At 34.5% G+C, this 19,256-nt stretch overlaps 1 protein-coding gene across 6 annotated transcripts; it reads left to right on the forward strand.

Annotated features, from left to right (window-relative positions):
• The first annotated feature begins 733 nt into the window (after nucleotides 1-733).
• On the forward strand, nucleotides 734-17,331 carry LOC116010276 (protein FAM135B-like). 6 transcript variants are annotated; one of them, XM_031249602.1, is made up of 17 exons: nucleotides 734-1,109; nucleotides 1,237-1,405; nucleotides 2,454-2,923; nucleotides 3,022-3,107; nucleotides 3,670-3,824; nucleotides 6,939-7,006; nucleotides 7,148-7,342; nucleotides 7,506-7,557; nucleotides 7,664-7,879; nucleotides 7,976-8,097; nucleotides 12,083-12,272; nucleotides 12,404-12,463; nucleotides 12,545-12,799; nucleotides 13,728-13,986; nucleotides 14,063-14,268; nucleotides 14,541-14,591; nucleotides 16,525-17,331. In XM_031249602.1, the coding sequence occupies exons 3-17, from the start codon at nucleotides 2,751-2,753 to the stop codon at nucleotides 16,813-16,815; spliced, it is 2,379 nt and encodes a 792-aa protein (XP_031105462.1). In that variant the 5' UTR covers nucleotides 734-1,109; nucleotides 1,237-1,405; nucleotides 2,454-2,750; the 3' UTR covers nucleotides 16,816-17,331. The 6 variants fall into 6 exon arrangements, with proteins under 6 accessions (XP_031105462.1, XP_031105463.1, XP_031105464.1 ...); XM_031249603.1 differs by having other exon boundaries at nucleotides 734-1,085; XM_031249604.1 differs by having other exon boundaries at nucleotides 734-1,085; nucleotides 1,367-1,405.
• The last annotated feature ends 1,925 nt before the right edge of the window (nucleotides 17,332-19,256 follow it).

A 19,256-nucleotide genomic window follows, 5' to 3' on the forward strand; every position in this document is an offset into this window, starting at 1 on the left:
ATATTATCTTGCATTTATGTACTTTGAATTACCGATTTAAATAAACAAATTCAACATTCGATTACCTATGCATGAACATCTCCTATATAATCTTGCATTGATATACTTTGAACTACTTATTTAAAAATAAACATTAGTCATTATCCGTTCACGCAATGCGCATGAAAAACTAATCTAAAAACATACTACGTAATAAGTATGAATGAATGTTATACCCGTCATTCATGTCCGTTTTTTCCGTTAAATTTTTTTTTATACATTATGCTATAAAAGTTGTACTTTATAATATTTTGGACAAACATACCCCTATCGTTATAACTTCCGTTATCTTTTCCACTATTGTTACCATGCACATGCATCCATCATATATTTTCTTATCTTCTTCAATAATAATAATATATACACATTATATAATGGATTTATATATATGTTAGTAATTTTCTAAAATATAAATATCAAATTTATAACAATATTTTACATTATTGTTATTATTATTTACAATAATTTAAATATTTAAAATCTAAATAAATTTAAAAATTTAATATAAAGTACTAATATTGGACATTTTTTTTGCGTATTGCGCATAAAAATACTAGTTTTTTTTGATATGAGTCAATGAGTATTTATGTTAAGAAATAAATATGGGTACAAATTAAAAAAAGAAAAAAAACACCAAAAACCATAACTTTGAGCTTTTGCCAGGAAAATGGTTAAAAATTAAAATCCCTAGATCTCCATTGTTGTTTACAGAGCAGTGGTCGTTTTCTTTTCTGCCAAAAAAACAATGGTAGCAGTGGTGCAAGTTCAAGCAGCGACTTCCGCAGCAATGCCGAGGCCGCGACGATGAAGCAACGAGGGTAAGTTGCAGCAGCGCAGCTTCTCCATAACAACGACCTTCTTCTCCGGTGAAGCAACACACAGTTTGAACTCTACTGTTTAATTTTTTTGAGAAATAACTTGGAGGAGGCGCGAAGAGGAGAAGGGATGGCGCGGACGAAAGAAGGTTGAGAAAAATGAAACCTGGGCAAGGATATAAGTTGGGGCGAGGGATTTCGCCTTTTGTAATGAAACCTGAATGGAGCTCGGTAATCAATTTTGTCATTCCTTAGGTATTTCATCGCCATTGCTTGACTTTACAAAAAATGGAAACCAAACAACAGTTTAACCTTTGATTACCCGATTGGCATATCCAAAATTGGTGAACCAAACACCCCCTGAAATTTCTCTTCTCCCCAGCTCTGCCACCGCCGCACAGCCACCATTTTCGCCGCCTTCCCCGACCCTATTCAGCAATTTGTCACGTTGCATGTTCATAGTTTATCATCTTTACCGCCTTGCGACGCTGACTATCATTGCTTTTCGCCAGCTGAACAAGAATATAGAAGAACAGGGCGCTCCATTTTAGGTCCTTATTTTACTTCCCTCTGAACATTTTCTGATCAGTGCATTATGTTGCCTTTTTTCTTTGTTTATCTATATCTATTATCTTTGCATAAGCTTTTCCCATTGCAAATGTAGATACTTTTATGGTGATTTTTATATAATTTGCTTTGGCAATTGTTTTTTGCTGATGAAACTTTAAAGGTTTTAGATTTATAGAAATGGATAATTAGGATATTTTCTATCTTTTAGCTCATTCATAGCTTAAATGATTGACCCTTTTCCCCTGTTCTTCTCTTTTGTTGCCATTGTCTTCCTTCACCCCTCTTTAAGTGCAGAATTTAATCTACTTTTTGTGTGGCCGTTGGGCAGTTGGTTTCTTCCAGGATCTTGAATTTGATGTTTGATTTTATTTAACCTGTTGTGCTGCTGTTCATAATTTTTGTTTACAGCAATGCAGCTGTGAGTAGATGGGCTCACTTGGAGGGATTTACTGGAATTTGTAGAGAGGGTTAAGATGTTTCTGTTCTTGTTCTCTAACCTTATTTAAATTTATAAAAAAAGTTAAATATTTAGTTAAAATTTAAATTAGAGTAGAGTTTTGTTTTTGGGGGAAATTAGATTGCACTATACTCCATATCATGGCAGAAGTAGTAACAAAATGCAGATGGCTAGTGATTGTTTAACATTCTGGGATGATTGAATGTGGATAGCTGAACTAATATTGAATAGTCGCATATGTTCAGAACAGTTGCCAGATGAAATTCTCTTTTTATAGTTATAACTCAATTGCTCTGTTGCTTACTTAGACTCTCCTTGGTTTAGTGGGTAGTGAATTTAATATGGTTCTCTTCATCTTTTTTGTTTTGTTTTGATTTCTGATTTTTTTTTTTTTTTTTTTTTTTTTTTTTTTTTTTGGGATCATATACCTTTTATTTCACCATTAATATACTGAAGTGTGTTCGTGGTGTTTTCTTCCTGTGGCATTGCCTGCTATAAACTTTCTACTCTTTGTTCACACTTTATTCTTTTTTATGAATGAAAATTAAAAAAAAACATGTTTTTATGTGTAGGAATTTGTCCGCCTAAGCTATTAATGAATAATGATGCTCCCACGCTTAACAACTTCAGGAAGGCATACCTTTTACAGTGAATTTACAGTTTTCTTCACTGGGCGTGAACCATATAGTTTTCTTAGCAGTAAACCAAACCAAATTGCACTGGCATTCGAGTAAAACCAATTTGGATGCAAAGTGTTAGAATTTCCAACAGCCATTATAAATGTTTGTCAGATTTTGAGGTTTTCAATGGATAATAGCTGATCTTATCAAAGCAACCCCGGTTTACCCTAATAAGATTAAATAGTACTGATGCTAGCTGCACCGCTTTTCCCAATGCACATACTACAACAGCCAACAATGCTGAAGTCAAATTATAATGCTAAACTTAAGCATAGAAAGCCACAGCAGAAGATGTTGGAGGCTGTTCAGGAGATTGCCATTTATATTCATCGGTTTCACAATCTTGACCTGTTCCAGCAAGGGTATGTAACTCACTATTTTCTGTACTTATTTCTATTTTAACTTGCTCACATTGAAAATCAATATTGTCACACTTGCTCTGTCTTTGATGCATATTTAGATGGTATCAGATTAAGATTACAATGAGATGGGAGGATGGCATTTCTGATTCAGTTGGAACTCCATCACGAGTTGTTCAGTATGAAGGTAAATTCTTATAGATTTGCTCTATATTTTTTAAAGAATAAATCCAGTTACATGTATCCAAATGACTTGGTGTATTAGTTCATGCCTAATTTGACAAGCTATTCATGAAGCTTTTGATATATACAGTTACTGGAATTTAAAAATACAGTGAGTTTGATACAGACCAAGGGATTAAAACTGAAATGTGCTTAGGCCAATTGATTATCATTTCTGAATCTTCATAAATCTAGAAATCATGGAGTTTTTTAACAGACTAGCACATATTAAGGTTTTTTTTTTGGTCTCTGATGATCTATTGGCCTCTTTTATATTCTTTTAGCAACTGAAACAGTCCTTTTAGTGATCAATGGAATTTTAGGATGTGTATTTGCCTAAATTTTTAGTGGCTATGAACTTTCCGCCTTCTTTGCCCTCACATATGCACACACACACACACACAAACACATATAGAGAGTGCACATAGCATTGCATGTCTCTCTTATATACATAATAAGTAACAGGCTTGAACTTATACTAATATTGACTATGATCTGCAAATAGTAACATCTTTTCTAACATGCAGCTCCTGACTCCTGTTCTGATAATGTATATGGAGTGTGGAGGATTGATGACAAAGACCACAGTATCTACACACAACCTTTCAGAATAAGATATGCAAGGCAGGATATCCTTCTCTTATTGATGGTCTCTTTCAACTTATCTCTTGCCAAATATGAGGTATTTGCTTCTCCCCTTATTTTCTTTCCTTCACACATCTCTTATTAGCTATCAGAGAAATATATAGGATTATAGGCAATTAGCTAAGTAGATCTGCTTCTTTACACTTTATTTGATCCTACATCCTAGAGTTTTGTGTAAAAAGAACAAAATCTGAGAAATAATAAGTTCATTGCTATTTGGATGCTGAATAAAATAGGAGAAGGAAAAGTTTGTATTGAAAAAACAGAGTGCTGTAAAAATCAGACTAGGCTGCTTCTAGGGCGAACGGAAGAATGGGAAAGTTGGCCTTTTGTGCACTCGGCTAACGTAGCCTATATATATATATATATATATATATATAATTTTTTTTTTTCGTTTGTATGTTTTAAGGTTAGAATATCATGTGTTATCAGTGTTGTAGAAGGCGCTAGGGGCTCATTGCACTAGGCACTGTCTAGGCAAATGCCTAAATAAATAAAAAAAAGTGTTCAAATTCACAATTGCACATAAATGATAACAGTGTTGCCCCATATCACATACACTGCCTTGTGTAGTGAAGATTTGAAGGCTTAAAATGAATAAAAGCACTTTAAAGCAATATAAAGCAACATATACCTCTTATAAATTCACAATATAAAGCAAAGACAAAAACAAAAAATTGAATCTGTACATGGCGTGACGATGATGAGCTGAGTAGCTGGTGGTGGTGATGGTAAGCTGCAGAACTACTGGCGACGACTTCCAAAGGCGATGAGCTAATGATCAATCAGCTTTGAAGCAATTTGAAGCTAAGCTCCTTCACCAAACAATGATCAACTGGATTCGAAGTTTGAAGCTACTGGCAGTACTGGGTGATGTGCAAGAGGCAATAAGCTGATGATCGTCGATGACAATGAGTTGTGGGGCTGAGGGAGTGAGGTGCAAATGTGTGATTGTCGATTTCTTCTTGATTTCCTTCCCTTTTTCGCAGCAATTTGCTTAGCTACTTAGGGTTTTGGTTTGTTTTGTTCACAAGTATGCCATTTTGAGCGAAACAAACCGATAATTTTTTTTTTAATCAGCCAATTTTGCTGATTTGGCCGCCTATTCCAACTAGTCAGACGTTTGCCTACCATATGCCTAACATGGAAATCCCCTCGGCCTAGGGTGCCTAGGTGGACGCCTAGGTTGATTTTTTTGCAACAGTAGTGTTATTGGACATTTATATTTTATGGGAGGAATACTTGCTAGAAGTTTAAAGAACCAGAATGCCATATCCCATATGCAAAAAAATCAAGTTTTTTTGTTTTGTCTTTTTAGTTTGGCACCTAGGCGTCCATCAAACACCTCGAGGGGTACCTAGCAATTTTTACAACATTGAGAAAAACTTGAATTACAATAGATTATGCGCACTAATATATATACAACTAAAATAGACCCTTAGACTACCTGCTCTAGCTTAGTGAGAAGAATTAACCAGATGATTGGATAGTAACTGTACAATCCTAAGACTATTCCCCCTCAAGTTGGAAGCGTATATCATAACCGCCAAGCTTGTTACAAATGCAGTCAATCCTAGGAAACTGGTCATTTAAGCGAACAAAAGATGTAATAATTTCTCTTGAAGTAACCTTCTCTTGAATAAAATGACAGTTGACTTCAATGTGCTTTGTTCTCTCATGGGAGAGTGGGTTGCATGTGATATGTTGTTGCCTGTTTGTCACAAATAAGCTTTATAGGCCCCAACTCACATAACTTAAACTCTGGGCCTAGCATTAAAAAGTAAATCACCCCAATAATTTCTCATGATCAACTGTTTGTTCTGTGGTTGACTGGTTGTTCTACCAATTAGTATGTGGCTGACGAATTAAGTTATTAAACTCTGGACTTTCGTGGGGAGTTTCTCCATACTTACACCAGTTTTCTTCAAATTGACTAACTCTTGAACAACAAAGTAAGAATGAGAAATATCATTAGCATATAATGACTTTGCTTGGCTCTAGGCAGAGATGCACGCTTTGAATGGTCTGAGAAGAAGCACTAACTCTGAAGAATGAGATTACAGAATAAGAATGATAAATATCATTAACATATAATGACTTGGCTTGATTTTGGATGGAAAGGCATGCTTTGAATGGTCTGAAAAGAATCACTAATTCTCGAGAAAGAAACTACCTTACTAGACTATACAACTAAACTGCCTAAACATCAACATTCTACCAAATTGCCTTTTTATTTACTTGAATATCATCAGCTTTTTTATTCAAGTGATCAATAAACCTTGGCCGCATAAACTACAATTTACTCTAAGTTTCATGATATGGGTAAGAGCACTGCAACTTTTCAGCACCAATTGTGGTCTGCCACACCCAATGCTGCAGTGAGGCAAAGGGGTGCCCGCCAGTACTCAGACTAGGTGTATTTAGACTTGTGTGCTAAAGGTCTTTGCTTCAGATGTAAGCAACCTACAGCCAGATGCACAACTGTCCAAACAAGTCTTTAAGGGCCCTAATTGCTGCAAAGGTGAGGACAATGGGGATGGGGGAGAGTTGGAGGCGCTAGAGGCAATTGATATGATATGGGGTGGCAATGACAGGGAACTAATTAAGAAATTCAAATTACATGATTTTGGGGAGCTAACATCAAGGAATTAATGATTGATTGATTATCTTTGATTGGCTCTTACCTTTTTTACTATATTTTTATAGACTATAAATAACACATTATCTTAGAAGGGAAGTGTGGGGAAAATTATTAGCAATTATCAACTTTAGCTGAGGGGCAGGATTAATTCTTGTTGGGGAGTACAATTTGTTTCTCCTATAGTCTTTTTTCCTTTCAATACATCTATTTTCTATTCATTTGTTTAAATATATCTCTATCTACTCTTTACTCTATCTTTCCACATAGATTTACAAATTCCTAAGGGGATGTAAGACCACAATAGCAATTTTTGCTTTGGAAATAACCTGGACTTTAACTCATTGGAGATACCTGTGGTAGAGTGAATATGAAAGCGTAAGTGCTTTATTATACTATATTTGCATGGTTTGAATTCTATGGAGTATATTTATATAGTATGCCATTCTCCTCCAGTGTTTATTTATCCCAATTGATTTTTTATCTTGGCAACTGATAGGTCCTTTAAATTAGCAGGGACCATCTTCATCTGCCGTTATTCTGAAATTTGAGCTCTTGTATGCGCCTGTGTTGGAGAACAGGTTAGTTCACCTGATATTATGTACTTTTCCCTCTAATTTTGGTTTCTAGGACTATTTTTTTTCTTCCTGATTTCTTAAAATTGCAATTAAAATTGATTTAGATAAATTCCCTGTTGAATAACTTCATCACATGAATTACAGGAGTGATTTGCAGGGCTCATTAGACATATGTCCCACTGCAGTCCATGAATTTCGAATTCCTCCTAAGGCTCTTCTTGGACTCCATTCTTATTGCCCTGTTCATTTTGATGCTTTCCATGCTGTACTTGTTGATGCAAGTGTACACATTTGCCTATTGCGAAGTGGTTTGCACACCTCCTCATCAAACAGGCCAAGGTTTGTATGAGATTTCAATTTCTCAATTGGTTTAATGGGAATTAAAATGATGCCATACATTTGAGTTATCTCTCGTGGTCTTATGTGTTGAGTTCCAACTTCCAACTAATTTGCAAGAACTAAGCTTATGGAAGAAGTAACTTATAGTTTTGGGCTTATACAGCGGTTCTTGCAAGAATAATGTTGCAGTTGAAGACTATGATAAGTCAAAGCAAGTAAGTTCTCTTCTCTAAACTCTGGGTAACAAAAGTTTCCTTTCTGTCAAAACATTGCATTGTTGTAAATTCAAGTTCTATTTGACCTATTGTATTTTTGTAATAGGCAATGCTTGTCAAAGGATTTTTGAATGCTCGTGACATACTTGTTAAAGAGCTACAGAAAATCAGCAAGGCTATTAATCGGGCTATTGATGTAAATGATTTTGCTTCTAAACATGAGGTTAAAGAATTGTTAAGTTTCCCCACAGATGCAGATTCAGCAATTGATGCCAATGCAGTTTCAGGACAGGCTCCAAGCAGTAGGCAGAATGTTTCTAAGGTTCTTTCCTCCTGTGGGAGCTAATTGTTCTGCATCCAGTTGGGGTGCCTTATTTTTTCTTCTGTGCTATCTTATATGCTGTTCTGCTGTTGACAGAAACCAAACAACATATCTGAAGAAGTCCTGCATTCTCTATCTACTGAGGAACTGCTCAGCCTGTTTATTTGCTTTGGCAATCAAGTTGTTTACTTATGGGGTGTATTTCAGAAGTTTCACAGGTTTGTTTTCACTGGATACATCTTGTCTCAAAAACCTTAATATTTCTCTATCATAGGGGTGTGAGTCAAGCTACTTGTGAGCTACTTGACTCGATTCGATGAATATTCAAATTCGATTCGGTTACAGTCAAGTTGAACTCAAGCTGGAGTAATGCAAGTAATGAAGCAAGCTGAATTCGATTACCTTAATACTCGGTTTGAGCAGCTCGTGAGCCTAATCGAGACTTTTATTTTTCATATATTTTATATATAATATAAACATAATATTACAAATTTAACTTTTATATATATATATATATATAGAGAGAGAGAGAGAGAGAGAGAGTACTACTAACTTTATTACAATGTAGTATCTGTTACATACTTCTCAACCTATTGAAGCTCAAAGAGTCAATGCCCCCACTGGGGTTCAAACTTGTGACCTCCCATTTGGGAGAGCCCTAGAGAGAGAGAGAGAGAGAGAGAGAACTTGTTCCCAACAGAAAATTAACAACCAATCTCAATTGTCCTTCTAGCCAAATCTAACAGTTCTAGAGCAAGGAGAGAAAATTGCAATGGTATTTAAGTATTTTGGTAATTTTCTCCAATTTTAAAAGTGCACTTTCGAACACTAAACTGTGCATTTTTGGCCAATTTGGAAGTGCAGTGCACTTAGGAACACCTTTTAGAGTTTATGGTTTAGTTCTTTGATTTGGTTTATGTGTTTACTTTTTACAGCTTAGGGTTTAGTATTTATAGTTTAGGTTTAGAATTTAGTTTTTTGGTTTAGGTTTTAAGGTTTATGGTTTATGAGTTTATCTAGAAATGCACTCTATACTGTAAAAAATTGCGCTCTATATTGTTAAAAATTGCACTTTTGAAGTTAGAGAAGATGGATGGTTGTGATTGGTTCTTAGTTTGCTCCTAGGAACAAGTTCTCATTTGAGTGTCTATATATATATATAATGGATCAGATGCGAAGAGTTGTTTAGGTGAAAAATAGGGTTACATCTTAGCCATTGTCTGATACAGATCAACCGTCCAGAATGAAGAACATTAAAAAAAAACGGTGACTTTATGATAATTTTGTGTAAGTTCATATTCTTTTGTCTTTGGGTGCATTTTTTTCCTTCTTCCAGTGCACATTTTTCCTTTTTCGATTGCATGTTTTTGTTTCTTCTAGAGTACAGTTTCTCCCTTCGAGTGCACATTGTTGCTTTCTAGTGTACATTGTTGTGCCTTGCAGTACACAATTTTGGACCAGTGCAAACTTCACAAACACATTTTGTTTTACGTTTTCATTCTCCTCATGCAAAGCTCGTCTATGATTTGTGTTGAAGATTCTGTATCGGTCAGAAATTAAAGACCAACATACAAATTATTAAATGCCATTAAGGTTAACTTACTAGCAGACAATGTTTATTATATCTTTTGCCTTGGGATGATTGAATTTAGTCTTTTCAATAACTAAATTTCTAATGAAATTCGTGAGTTTAACAGATCAAAATGTACAAAGGATTTGTGAGGGTAATTGCTTCAATAACACTGAAGTTCAATAACTCCCTTTTGTAGTATCATAATTGCTTTGATTGCACATCTTTGTGCCTTGTAATGCACATTGTTGCCTTCCCGTGCGCATTTTTCTAGATTAGAAGTGTCAATTTTTATTTTATTTTATTTTTATTTAAAAAAGCAGTTGATCTTGACTAAATCAATGACTGAGATTTATGTGCATTTTTCACTTGGGAGCTCTTTCGCTCCTGATCCTAAGCCTATATATATATATATAGCAAAAATGGCTATAATCAAGATATAATATGAGTTTTTAATGATATTTGATTGTAAAATGCTTATTTTTATAACTTTGTGCAAAGAATAGGAAAAAAAAAATCTTTATTAACCCCTATTCTAGCCAAGCTCGAATAGCTTGACCTTGTGTCGAGCTCAAAGTAAAAAATTTGAGCTCTGTTGAGCTCAAGTTTCAATTTTTGAATTCAGCCAAGCTTCTAGCTTTGACTACTACTACTTGGGCTCGGCTTGGCTAGTTGGCTCAGCTCAACTCGGCATGATTACACCTCTACTATCACCCTAACTGGGTGGACTTTGAAGCCTGTGCACTTTAAACAAGAGTCATTAGATTAAAAATACAGAAAATGATCACACTTGTCTCCCAGGCTACCCAGCCCCACTCATTGATTTTCCTTTCTCTACAAGTCCAAAGGAAAATATGACTTTGCCGATGCTTAGAAGGGAGCATTGTTCAATGAAATTTTGAAGCATTAGAGGAAGAAAGATCAAACCACAATTACCAAAACATGTTATGGAGTAGATGTTTACTCCCTTTTAAATATGAAAGTATTATTTTTAAAGAAACATTGTGTCATGTGATGAAAGCTGTGAGAAATTAAAGTAAGACTTTCTGTTTTTAGGCAAAACATTATAGATTCTATCATCCTTACTGGATGTTCTATTAAATGTATACTTTTGTTTAAGTTTTTTCCTATGAAGTTGTAAGGCTCCGTGTTAAGTGAAAGAGTCCATACATTATGGCAGCATACAATTCAGTAGGTTGTCCATTCTAAGTTGCTATGGGACAGTTCAGGACATGACTGATTCCCTTTTTTATGGTTGATGTGATAGAAATTAGAAAGTTAAAATGGGATTCCCCACTAAGCATAATCAGGGCCCTTCTTTCTCAATTGTTGCAATTCCTTGATGTTAGCTTGCTTTGGTGTTATATTTCTGAATATATGTTATTATATTATTAGACTTTGGTTGCCAGAAAAGTTTGAAGGCATCATTTAAAAAAAAAATCATTTTGTAAAGTTGAGGATGAGTGGAGTATTTTGAGACAAAAAAGGTCAACACTGAGCAGAGAACTTAAGGTGTTGGGTTGTAAACAATGACATGAATTGTTTTTATAATTTGAAGGTAGAAAACTGCATTCTAATGCCATGGTGGAATGCTCTTTTTCCTCTTAGCTTGATAGTAACTAAATGCACATTAGCTTGAAAAGCAGCCAAATTCAAATTTACTAATTTAGTTGGATTACTTCATTAGTTTTTGGTTCAATTTAGGAGAGCAATATTTGTTATTTCATTTGGGGTTGTGCACACTTTTTTCTCTATTTTGTATTCTAGTACAATTTTCTATCTACTTTGGACATCTGCATACTGCTAAGAGTCTCACATTAAAAATGTAAAAGAGAATATAGATCATGGGTTAGATTAGCTAATTTATTGGATTAAGTCTTTTAGTGTGGTTTGGCCCATGTGTATTATAGCCTGGTTGAGTGACTTTGGCCCAATCTTTAGATTATAACATGGTATCAGAGCATGTTCGGTCCACTTTGTGAGTTTATGTTCACCCGGTTGTCTACCCGTGGTATTAGTGTCATCCAAGCTTTTGTTTGAGAGGCCATGAGTTAAACTAGTTAATTGCTTTCATTTAGGGGAGGGTTCAATCCAATTTCGAGTGGTCAACCGGTTAGATTCAAAATGGCCCGGTTGTCCCATTTGAGGGGAGTGTTAAGAGTACGACATTGTAAATATAAGAGAGAATATAGGCCATGCGTTATACTAGCTAATTGATTGGATTCAGTCTTTTATTGTATAGCTCAGTTGAATGACCTTGGCCCAATCTTAGATTATGACATATACAATGGGTTTTGGCCCTACATCATTGACTTTTGGAAGGAAAACAGCTGCATGAAATATACCTGGGAAGGATTATTTAGATAACCAAATTGGTAATACCGATTATCATTTTTTGAGAGAGAATCAAGAATATCCTATTGATCATAAGTTTGTATCAAGGTACTACAGTAGGAATGGTGGCAAATTTTCATATAGCCCTATCACCCGAGTTTATGATTCCTTGCCTTCATGTGATCCATACTTTATATATCTATATAAGAAGTATTCCCTTAAAATTTCTCATGGATAGCTGCATTTTCTATAGTTAGTTTTACTTTGCATTCTAAAATTAGTTTCTTATTTTTGCCCAGGGCTCATAAAACATCAATTCTGGATTTCCTTCGGGAACAATGGGCTATTGATCGAAGAGCAGAATGGTCAATATGGATGATTTATTCTAATGTTGAGATGCCACACCAATACATAAGTAGTAATGTTGATAAATCGTTTTACCTTCATACTCGTGGAAGAGCGCGTGTTCTGAAGAAGCTTACTGAAGATGTAATTAAATCAGAATTTTATAGTTCTATTATGGCCATATTTTTATTACACCGGGATTACACATGAGTCTTTTTAAAATGAGCTGGCTTTTTAGTCTTGCTTATCTGAATGTTTGCTTTTACTGTGATCAGCCTGCTCACGCTGCAGCTATGCGTGCTGATCTTCACCGGCGGAGTATAGCACAAATGAGAGTGAGTTCTATCTAAAGATACAATGATGCTTTTATTATTTCCACTACTCTAGAAACTTGAACCTGTCTAGGTTTATTTCAGATTAATCATTCTTCCATTCAAGACATGCAAATATTTGGAGATCCATCACGCATTCCAATTGTGACTATAGAACGTGTTATAAATGCACCATTGCGCACAACAAGTGGTTTTTCATATTTCATTCATAGGGAGGAGAAGGATACAGACATCGCAGATTCTGGGTTTGGCTCTAAAGCTATAAATAAATTAACTGATGGAAGCCCAGGGAAAAATGCTCGTGTTCTAAAAATTGTTGTCTTCGTCCATGGATTTCAGGCAATGGATATCATCTTATTGTGCATTACATTTTTGGAGTTTGTATTCTTTAACCTGTTTTCTGCAATTTACCACAATTCTCTTTCCCTTAAAACTTCTCAGCTCAAAAGCCTTGAATAAACATCATAATGCCCCTTAGATTTTCAGAGTTTATGCATTGCCTCTTGCTGTTTAGTAATAGTCTAATAGGCTAATAACATCCTTATGATTCAAATGGATGCTGATTCCAACCTTTCTTTAACAAGTCATAACATTGTCACATGTTTTAACTTGTAATTTCAAAAAATTTTATATCTATTTTGAGTATTTGTGTTTGTTCCATGCTCATTGGTATCTAGGATGATCAAGTTACCAAAGGTGGTCAATTAACACATAGCAAGAAGAAAAAAAAAAAAGAAAAAGGAAAAATAAGGCTTAAGAAACCACAAAGGGGTTATTTTCCCTTAAAACTAACAACATTTAGTTAGAGACCTAGATTGCTTGTAAATGTCAAGTTGTTTTCTATGTTCAAGTTCAGATTCATCACTTAATGAATCAATCATATTTGTATAAATTGATTAGTTTCACTTTAATATTTCATTATCATGCTTTTACAAAAAATTAGAGAAATTTTTATGGCATATTTTCAAAACCTTTAATCCATTGTGGTTATCTCTTAGCATCATTAACTGCACAGCTGTGAAGGGAATTACTGGTCTTATGCAATCTGCTCTTAGGAATAAAACATGTAATTGCAGCTCCCTAATGTTAATATGCAAAATTAGTTGATTGATAGGTATTAGTCTCTGCATTGTAAATTGTGGCCATATTATGCTGCAGACCTAACTGTTGAGAATTGAATTATAGTTCTCTAAATGTTCTGCTTGTAGACCTGTTTTTGTATGCTTAGGTGATCCTTTTCTGACCATGAGCAATTCAACTTGAGCAGGGACATCATTTAGACTTACGGCTCATAAGGAATCAGTGGCTTTTGATAGATCCTAAGACAGAGTTTCTTATGTCAGAGGTCAATGAAGAGAAGACCTCTGGCGACTTCAGGGAAATGGGATTTAGGCTGGCTCAGGAGGTAACTTCTTTCATTAGAAAGAAGATGGATAAGGCAACCAAATCTGGAAATCTAAAATCCATTAAACTTAGCTTTGTCGGACATTCCATTGGAAATATCATATTAAGAACTGCGTTAACAGGTATATATTCCACACAGTTTTAGATGCCTCCTTCAATCAACTAGAAACATTTCTGAGTTCATTTCTACTTTTGCAGAGAATGTAATTGAACCTTATCTCAGATATCTGTATACATATGTTTCTGTTTCTGGCCCACATCTTGGTTACTTGTATAGTTCAAATTCTTTATTCAATTCTGGCCTGTGGCTTTTGAAGAAGCTCAAGAACACCCAGTGTATCCATCAACTTACCTTTACAGATGACCCTGATTTGAAAAATACATTCTTATACAAGCTTAGCAAGGTACCAATGGTTTTTTTTTTTTTTAAAGATGATATTATACCTTGGCCACTTTTAAGTCCTCTATTTTACTAAAAAAATTGATGACATGTGACTACTACTTGTTATTGATCATTTCAGTTTTCCAAGCTAGTAAAAACCAAATATACTAGGCTTGATATCTCCATCAGAGAGAAAATCTGATGGTGTTGCTGTACATTTTGTGTAATTTTTAAGAAAATGTAATAGTTCCTGTTTCATTGGTCAGCTTCTGATTCACTTTCTGTCTTCCTCAGCAAAAAACCTTGGAGAAATTCAGGAACGTTGTTCTGTTGTCTTCGCCGCAGGTATTTTATCCAATCTATGCTATGATTTAAACTAACTTTAGGTGCTTAGAAATGAAACTAATTATGTTCTGGCATGAGAACTAGGAAGACGTTAATGATTGGCAATCATAAGGGCTTGACCTTTTTATATATTTTGGTATTTTGATGCTGTACATGGTCAATACAATATATTCTTTAGATATTGAATATGCATTTGTATTTGAAATAATTTGGTGTTAATTTAATTTCATGCTCTAATCCTGTGGTAGCAGTACCGTGACATGCAAATTGCAAGTATTATATATCCCACAGAAATCTCATGGATGCGTATTTAATTTTCTTTGAATTGAATTTCTAGTTAACCTCTTTATCTGATATTTGACACAACTTGTGAGAATGCTTGCAAGATTCTTGCGATTGCCATGCATGTGCAGTCTGAATGAGATTTTGTGTTTTTGTTACTTGGGTTATGTCAAAGTGGATAAATCCTGGCTAACTAGTTTTATAGAAGAGGTTGGGATTTTCTTTCTAAGGTTGCATGTGGTTCTATGATGTGGAAGTGTAGTTATGTGTTGGATACTGTTGCTTTACCCTCTAGAGCGGAATGTAGAGGAAACTAACAATAGGAGACTCACCCTAGTCTCTCACGAATTCAAAGATAGAAAGATTACCTACGGAAGGCGCAAGAACTTGTCCTAACAGTAGGGTGCTTCAACAAGATTTTAGTTTATGAGATCTAGAAACTCATGATAAACTCTCAAAGAGTGAAAGACAAAAAACTTCTAGAACTAAGGGTAAGGAGTTCTAGAACTAACTAATTACTAAAAGTGTAATCTAAATAAAATATGAAAAGATAATAAAAGAACTTGAAAAATAAAAATTTTATTTCATGCAAGACCTCCCCTTATTAAGGAAACTCTGAATTTGGGTAGAGAAAACATCACTTTCCTTCTAGGAGACTTAATGTGCAGTGTGCACAACCAGTAACTTTGAGGCCATTTTCAACCATGATGCAAACTGAATTTCATCATTCTTGAAACATGAAAGTTGTAGATCTTTCTCTAAGCTTTCCACAGAATCTTGAATCGCATCAATCCAACTTCGTATGAGTAAGATATGCTCAAATTACTGAAATGTGTCAAGGCTGTCCAAAAGTTATGAGTGTGCATCACTTGATTGCCATTTAACATTTTGGCCTCCATTTGGAACAAAAAGTATCCATCTTGCCAATATATGAATTTTAACCAAATTGGGCTATGTTTGGCTTGGTCCATATCTTCAGGTACAGAAGAGTTTGAGTGTAATTCTTGAATTTTTAGTTTTATTTTTTAAATAACTCTTTAGCTTAATGGAAAGAAATTTTTTGAAGTTTAAGGGATGAAAATAGTTGTCTGTAAATGCTCTGTAACACAATAAAAATAAAATATGGTAAAGAGGAAAAATTGTCATGGTCTTTAGCAGTTAGCACCTTTCCATAACTGCATAACAATTACAATGGTTTTCTGCAGCTTTTTATATTTTTTAATTAGACCTAGTTCGTATTAATTCAGTCCAGGGCAAACTGTTACTAGTGCATGCCTCTCTACTTAATAAGGTTTAATATGTGAGAATCTCTGGATTCTAAAATCAACAGTTGATAAGAAAAGGTCAGACCCTTTTTATTTTTTTATTTTAAAAAGAAGTTATTACAGTATCTGTAAATCTCTAAGTTAACCTGCTTGACCAACACCCCAAGCAAATGTTCAGAAATGGGGTTGTTGAATGTGAATATTTCTCAAATATACAATTGAAACATGTTGTCCATAAACAAGATCTGCTATGGAAGAATGAAAAAGTGTTATTATCTGACTGTTCAATTGTCAGTTTTCATTTTCTCAAGTTCTCATGCTCAAGAGATCCAAGTGTGAAAGAAAGTACCAAAAATTATTTTAATGCATTTAGCCTTATTTTTCAGGATGGTTACGTTCCATATCACTCTGCTAGGATTGAGATGTGCCAAGCATCTTCAGGGGACAAGTCAAAGAAGGGAACAATATTCCTGGAGATGCTCAACAATTGCATGGACCAGATACGTGCCCCGTCATTTGACCATCGAGTTTTCATGCGATGTGATGTTTGTTTTGATAGAACATTGCAAGGGAAGAGCTTGAACACAATGATTGGGAGGGCAGCTCATATCGAGTTCCTGGAATCTGATGCTTTTGCTAAATTTATACTGTGGTCATTCCCCGAGTTATTCAATTAAGGCTACTTCAATAGGGTGATATACTGATGAATTCCCGCCCAAGTGCTTCCAAACCCCTTATTGACTCGAGGAGTCGAGCTACCCGGAGTTCTTGATCCCGGGATCATATTAACTCTGCAGGGAAACGAAGGCATCGGGTTGCACTGCTAGGCGCAAAGCCCTTGAAGGTATACTGTTCTGCAGCATGCCAGCATTCCAATCAGCAAACTGATTACTTCAGAGTGCTTTTACCCCAAGATCAAAGATCCAGAAATGTTCTTAGATTCAGAAAGAATAGTTTGTGAAACCTGGCATGATGGTGGGTTCAGGTCTACAGATTCTGCAGCTTTTGTGCAGTGTAAATCATATTCATGACAAAAAAACTGTTGCATTTGAAGCGTTTTGGGAACCTTAAAATTTGTGGGCTTATGTTATTCTCACTAAACCTAGTCATTACAACGTCAAAATTGAGATTAGTCCTTGTAATATAAAATTCATGGCTATATGTATATTAATTCTTTTGTTCTTGAAGTTTTATTTAGGGTGTGTTTGGTTTATGAGTTTACACACTAGGAATGAGAATCAGAATTATAGTTAGTGTTTGGTTGACAACTTTATAACACAACTATGGGGTATGAGCACCCTTTCAATTAAAAATTTCATTCCTTAATTAAAAGGAAGTATTATTCTATCTTATTGGTAATCTAATTTTTAAGTTGGATTAGTACTTTTAGATTTTTGTTTTGATTTTTTTTTTATTTTTTATATTGATGCTTTGAATGTCATTATATTATGATCAATTAATTGATTTTTTTGTTTTTTTTTTTAAACATTTATTCCCGTTCTTCTAAAAAATACATGTATTCTCATTCATATACAACCAAACATCAATATTGGTAATCATTTTAATTTCACCCTACTATTAAACATGCAAAATACTTTTACTAAAACTTATTATCATTATTAATTATTTGATTTTGTTTCCGATTTCATGTGCGAATCAAACACACCCTTATTTATACTTGATAGACGAAACATCGTCACCATGCTCATTGAATATAATTCTACTACTGCAACCTATTTTCTGGATAGGAAAATGATTTTTCCATGCAAATTGCACAAATTGATCTGATTTAACTCTTTTTAAAAAATATATATATATATTTTATCGAAATCAATACACTTTTGTACATACATAACTTGGATCAAATAAGAACATAGTCCTCCTATAAAAAGTGGGGACTGATTTTAACCGTCTATAAGGCCCTCCCCAATAGCCATTTTGTCACGGTTTATTTATTTTTTATTTATTTATTTTTTTAAAATCAGCTTTTGTTTTATTATTATTTATCTTTTTTCTCTTTCCTACCATATTCTCTTTCCTAATCACACTCTTCAAAAACCACAATAACACTCCACTATTGAGCAGGGCCGAAGAGTTTATAAATGGTTAACAGGGTTCATTTAGGGCTGTGCAAACCCAAACATATCCGGATTACCTGCCCGGCCCAAGATCCGAAACAAGCCATCCGAACCCGATATGCACCCAAGGATACATATCCAAACCGTTGGGCGAAACGACGCCAAATAAGGGAAGTTGGGTAGGGTAGGATATTTTTATATCCGACACGCCCGGATATTCGAAATATATTAGGGTTAGGTTTAGCTAGTTATGATACGACATCTTTTTATCCTTCCTTATATATATATGTGTGTGTGTGTGTGTGTGTTACAAAACACACCATTCTACGTATTAAAATGCACTAGAGGACCGATAAAACACACCATTTCACACTATAACCAAATGCATATATTCACTTAAAATTCATCAATACACGTAATAAAACACATATTCTACGTATTAAAATGCACCACAATGTGCCTCATGTCAGGTTATAAACATGAACTATTTACACATATTAGAAAACATGTGCTAAAATATGCACCATTCTATGTATTAAAATGCACAATTCCACTTATTGAAAATCACCATCCCAGATTATAAACATACACTATTACACTTATTAGAAAACATGTGTTAAAATACACATACACCATTCTACGTACTAAAATGTACTAAAGGACGGATTAAAACACATCATTCCACAACACAGTTACACATCATTCTACGTATGAAAATGCACCAGAGGATGGATTAAAACACATCATTCCACAACACAGTTAAATGTACCAACATACGTAATAAAAAACACCACAACATGTATTAAAACACACCACACAATGTACTAAAAAGCCCTCCACTTAACCTGCGCGAACTGAAATTGCCACCATTAAATTAGGCACATTGGACGTCAAAGATAAGGTCGCACGACCGCACCGGAGCAACACCGCATATGAATAGAAATATATATATATATATATATATATATATATATATATATATATATATATATATATATATATATATATATATATATATATATATATATATATATATATAT

This window comes from Ipomoea triloba, chromosome 2 (genome assembly GCF_003576645.1).
Source record: "Ipomoea triloba cultivar NCNSP0323 chromosome 2, ASM357664v1".
NCBI lineage: Eukaryota > Viridiplantae > Streptophyta > Magnoliopsida > Solanales > Convolvulaceae > Ipomoea > Ipomoea triloba.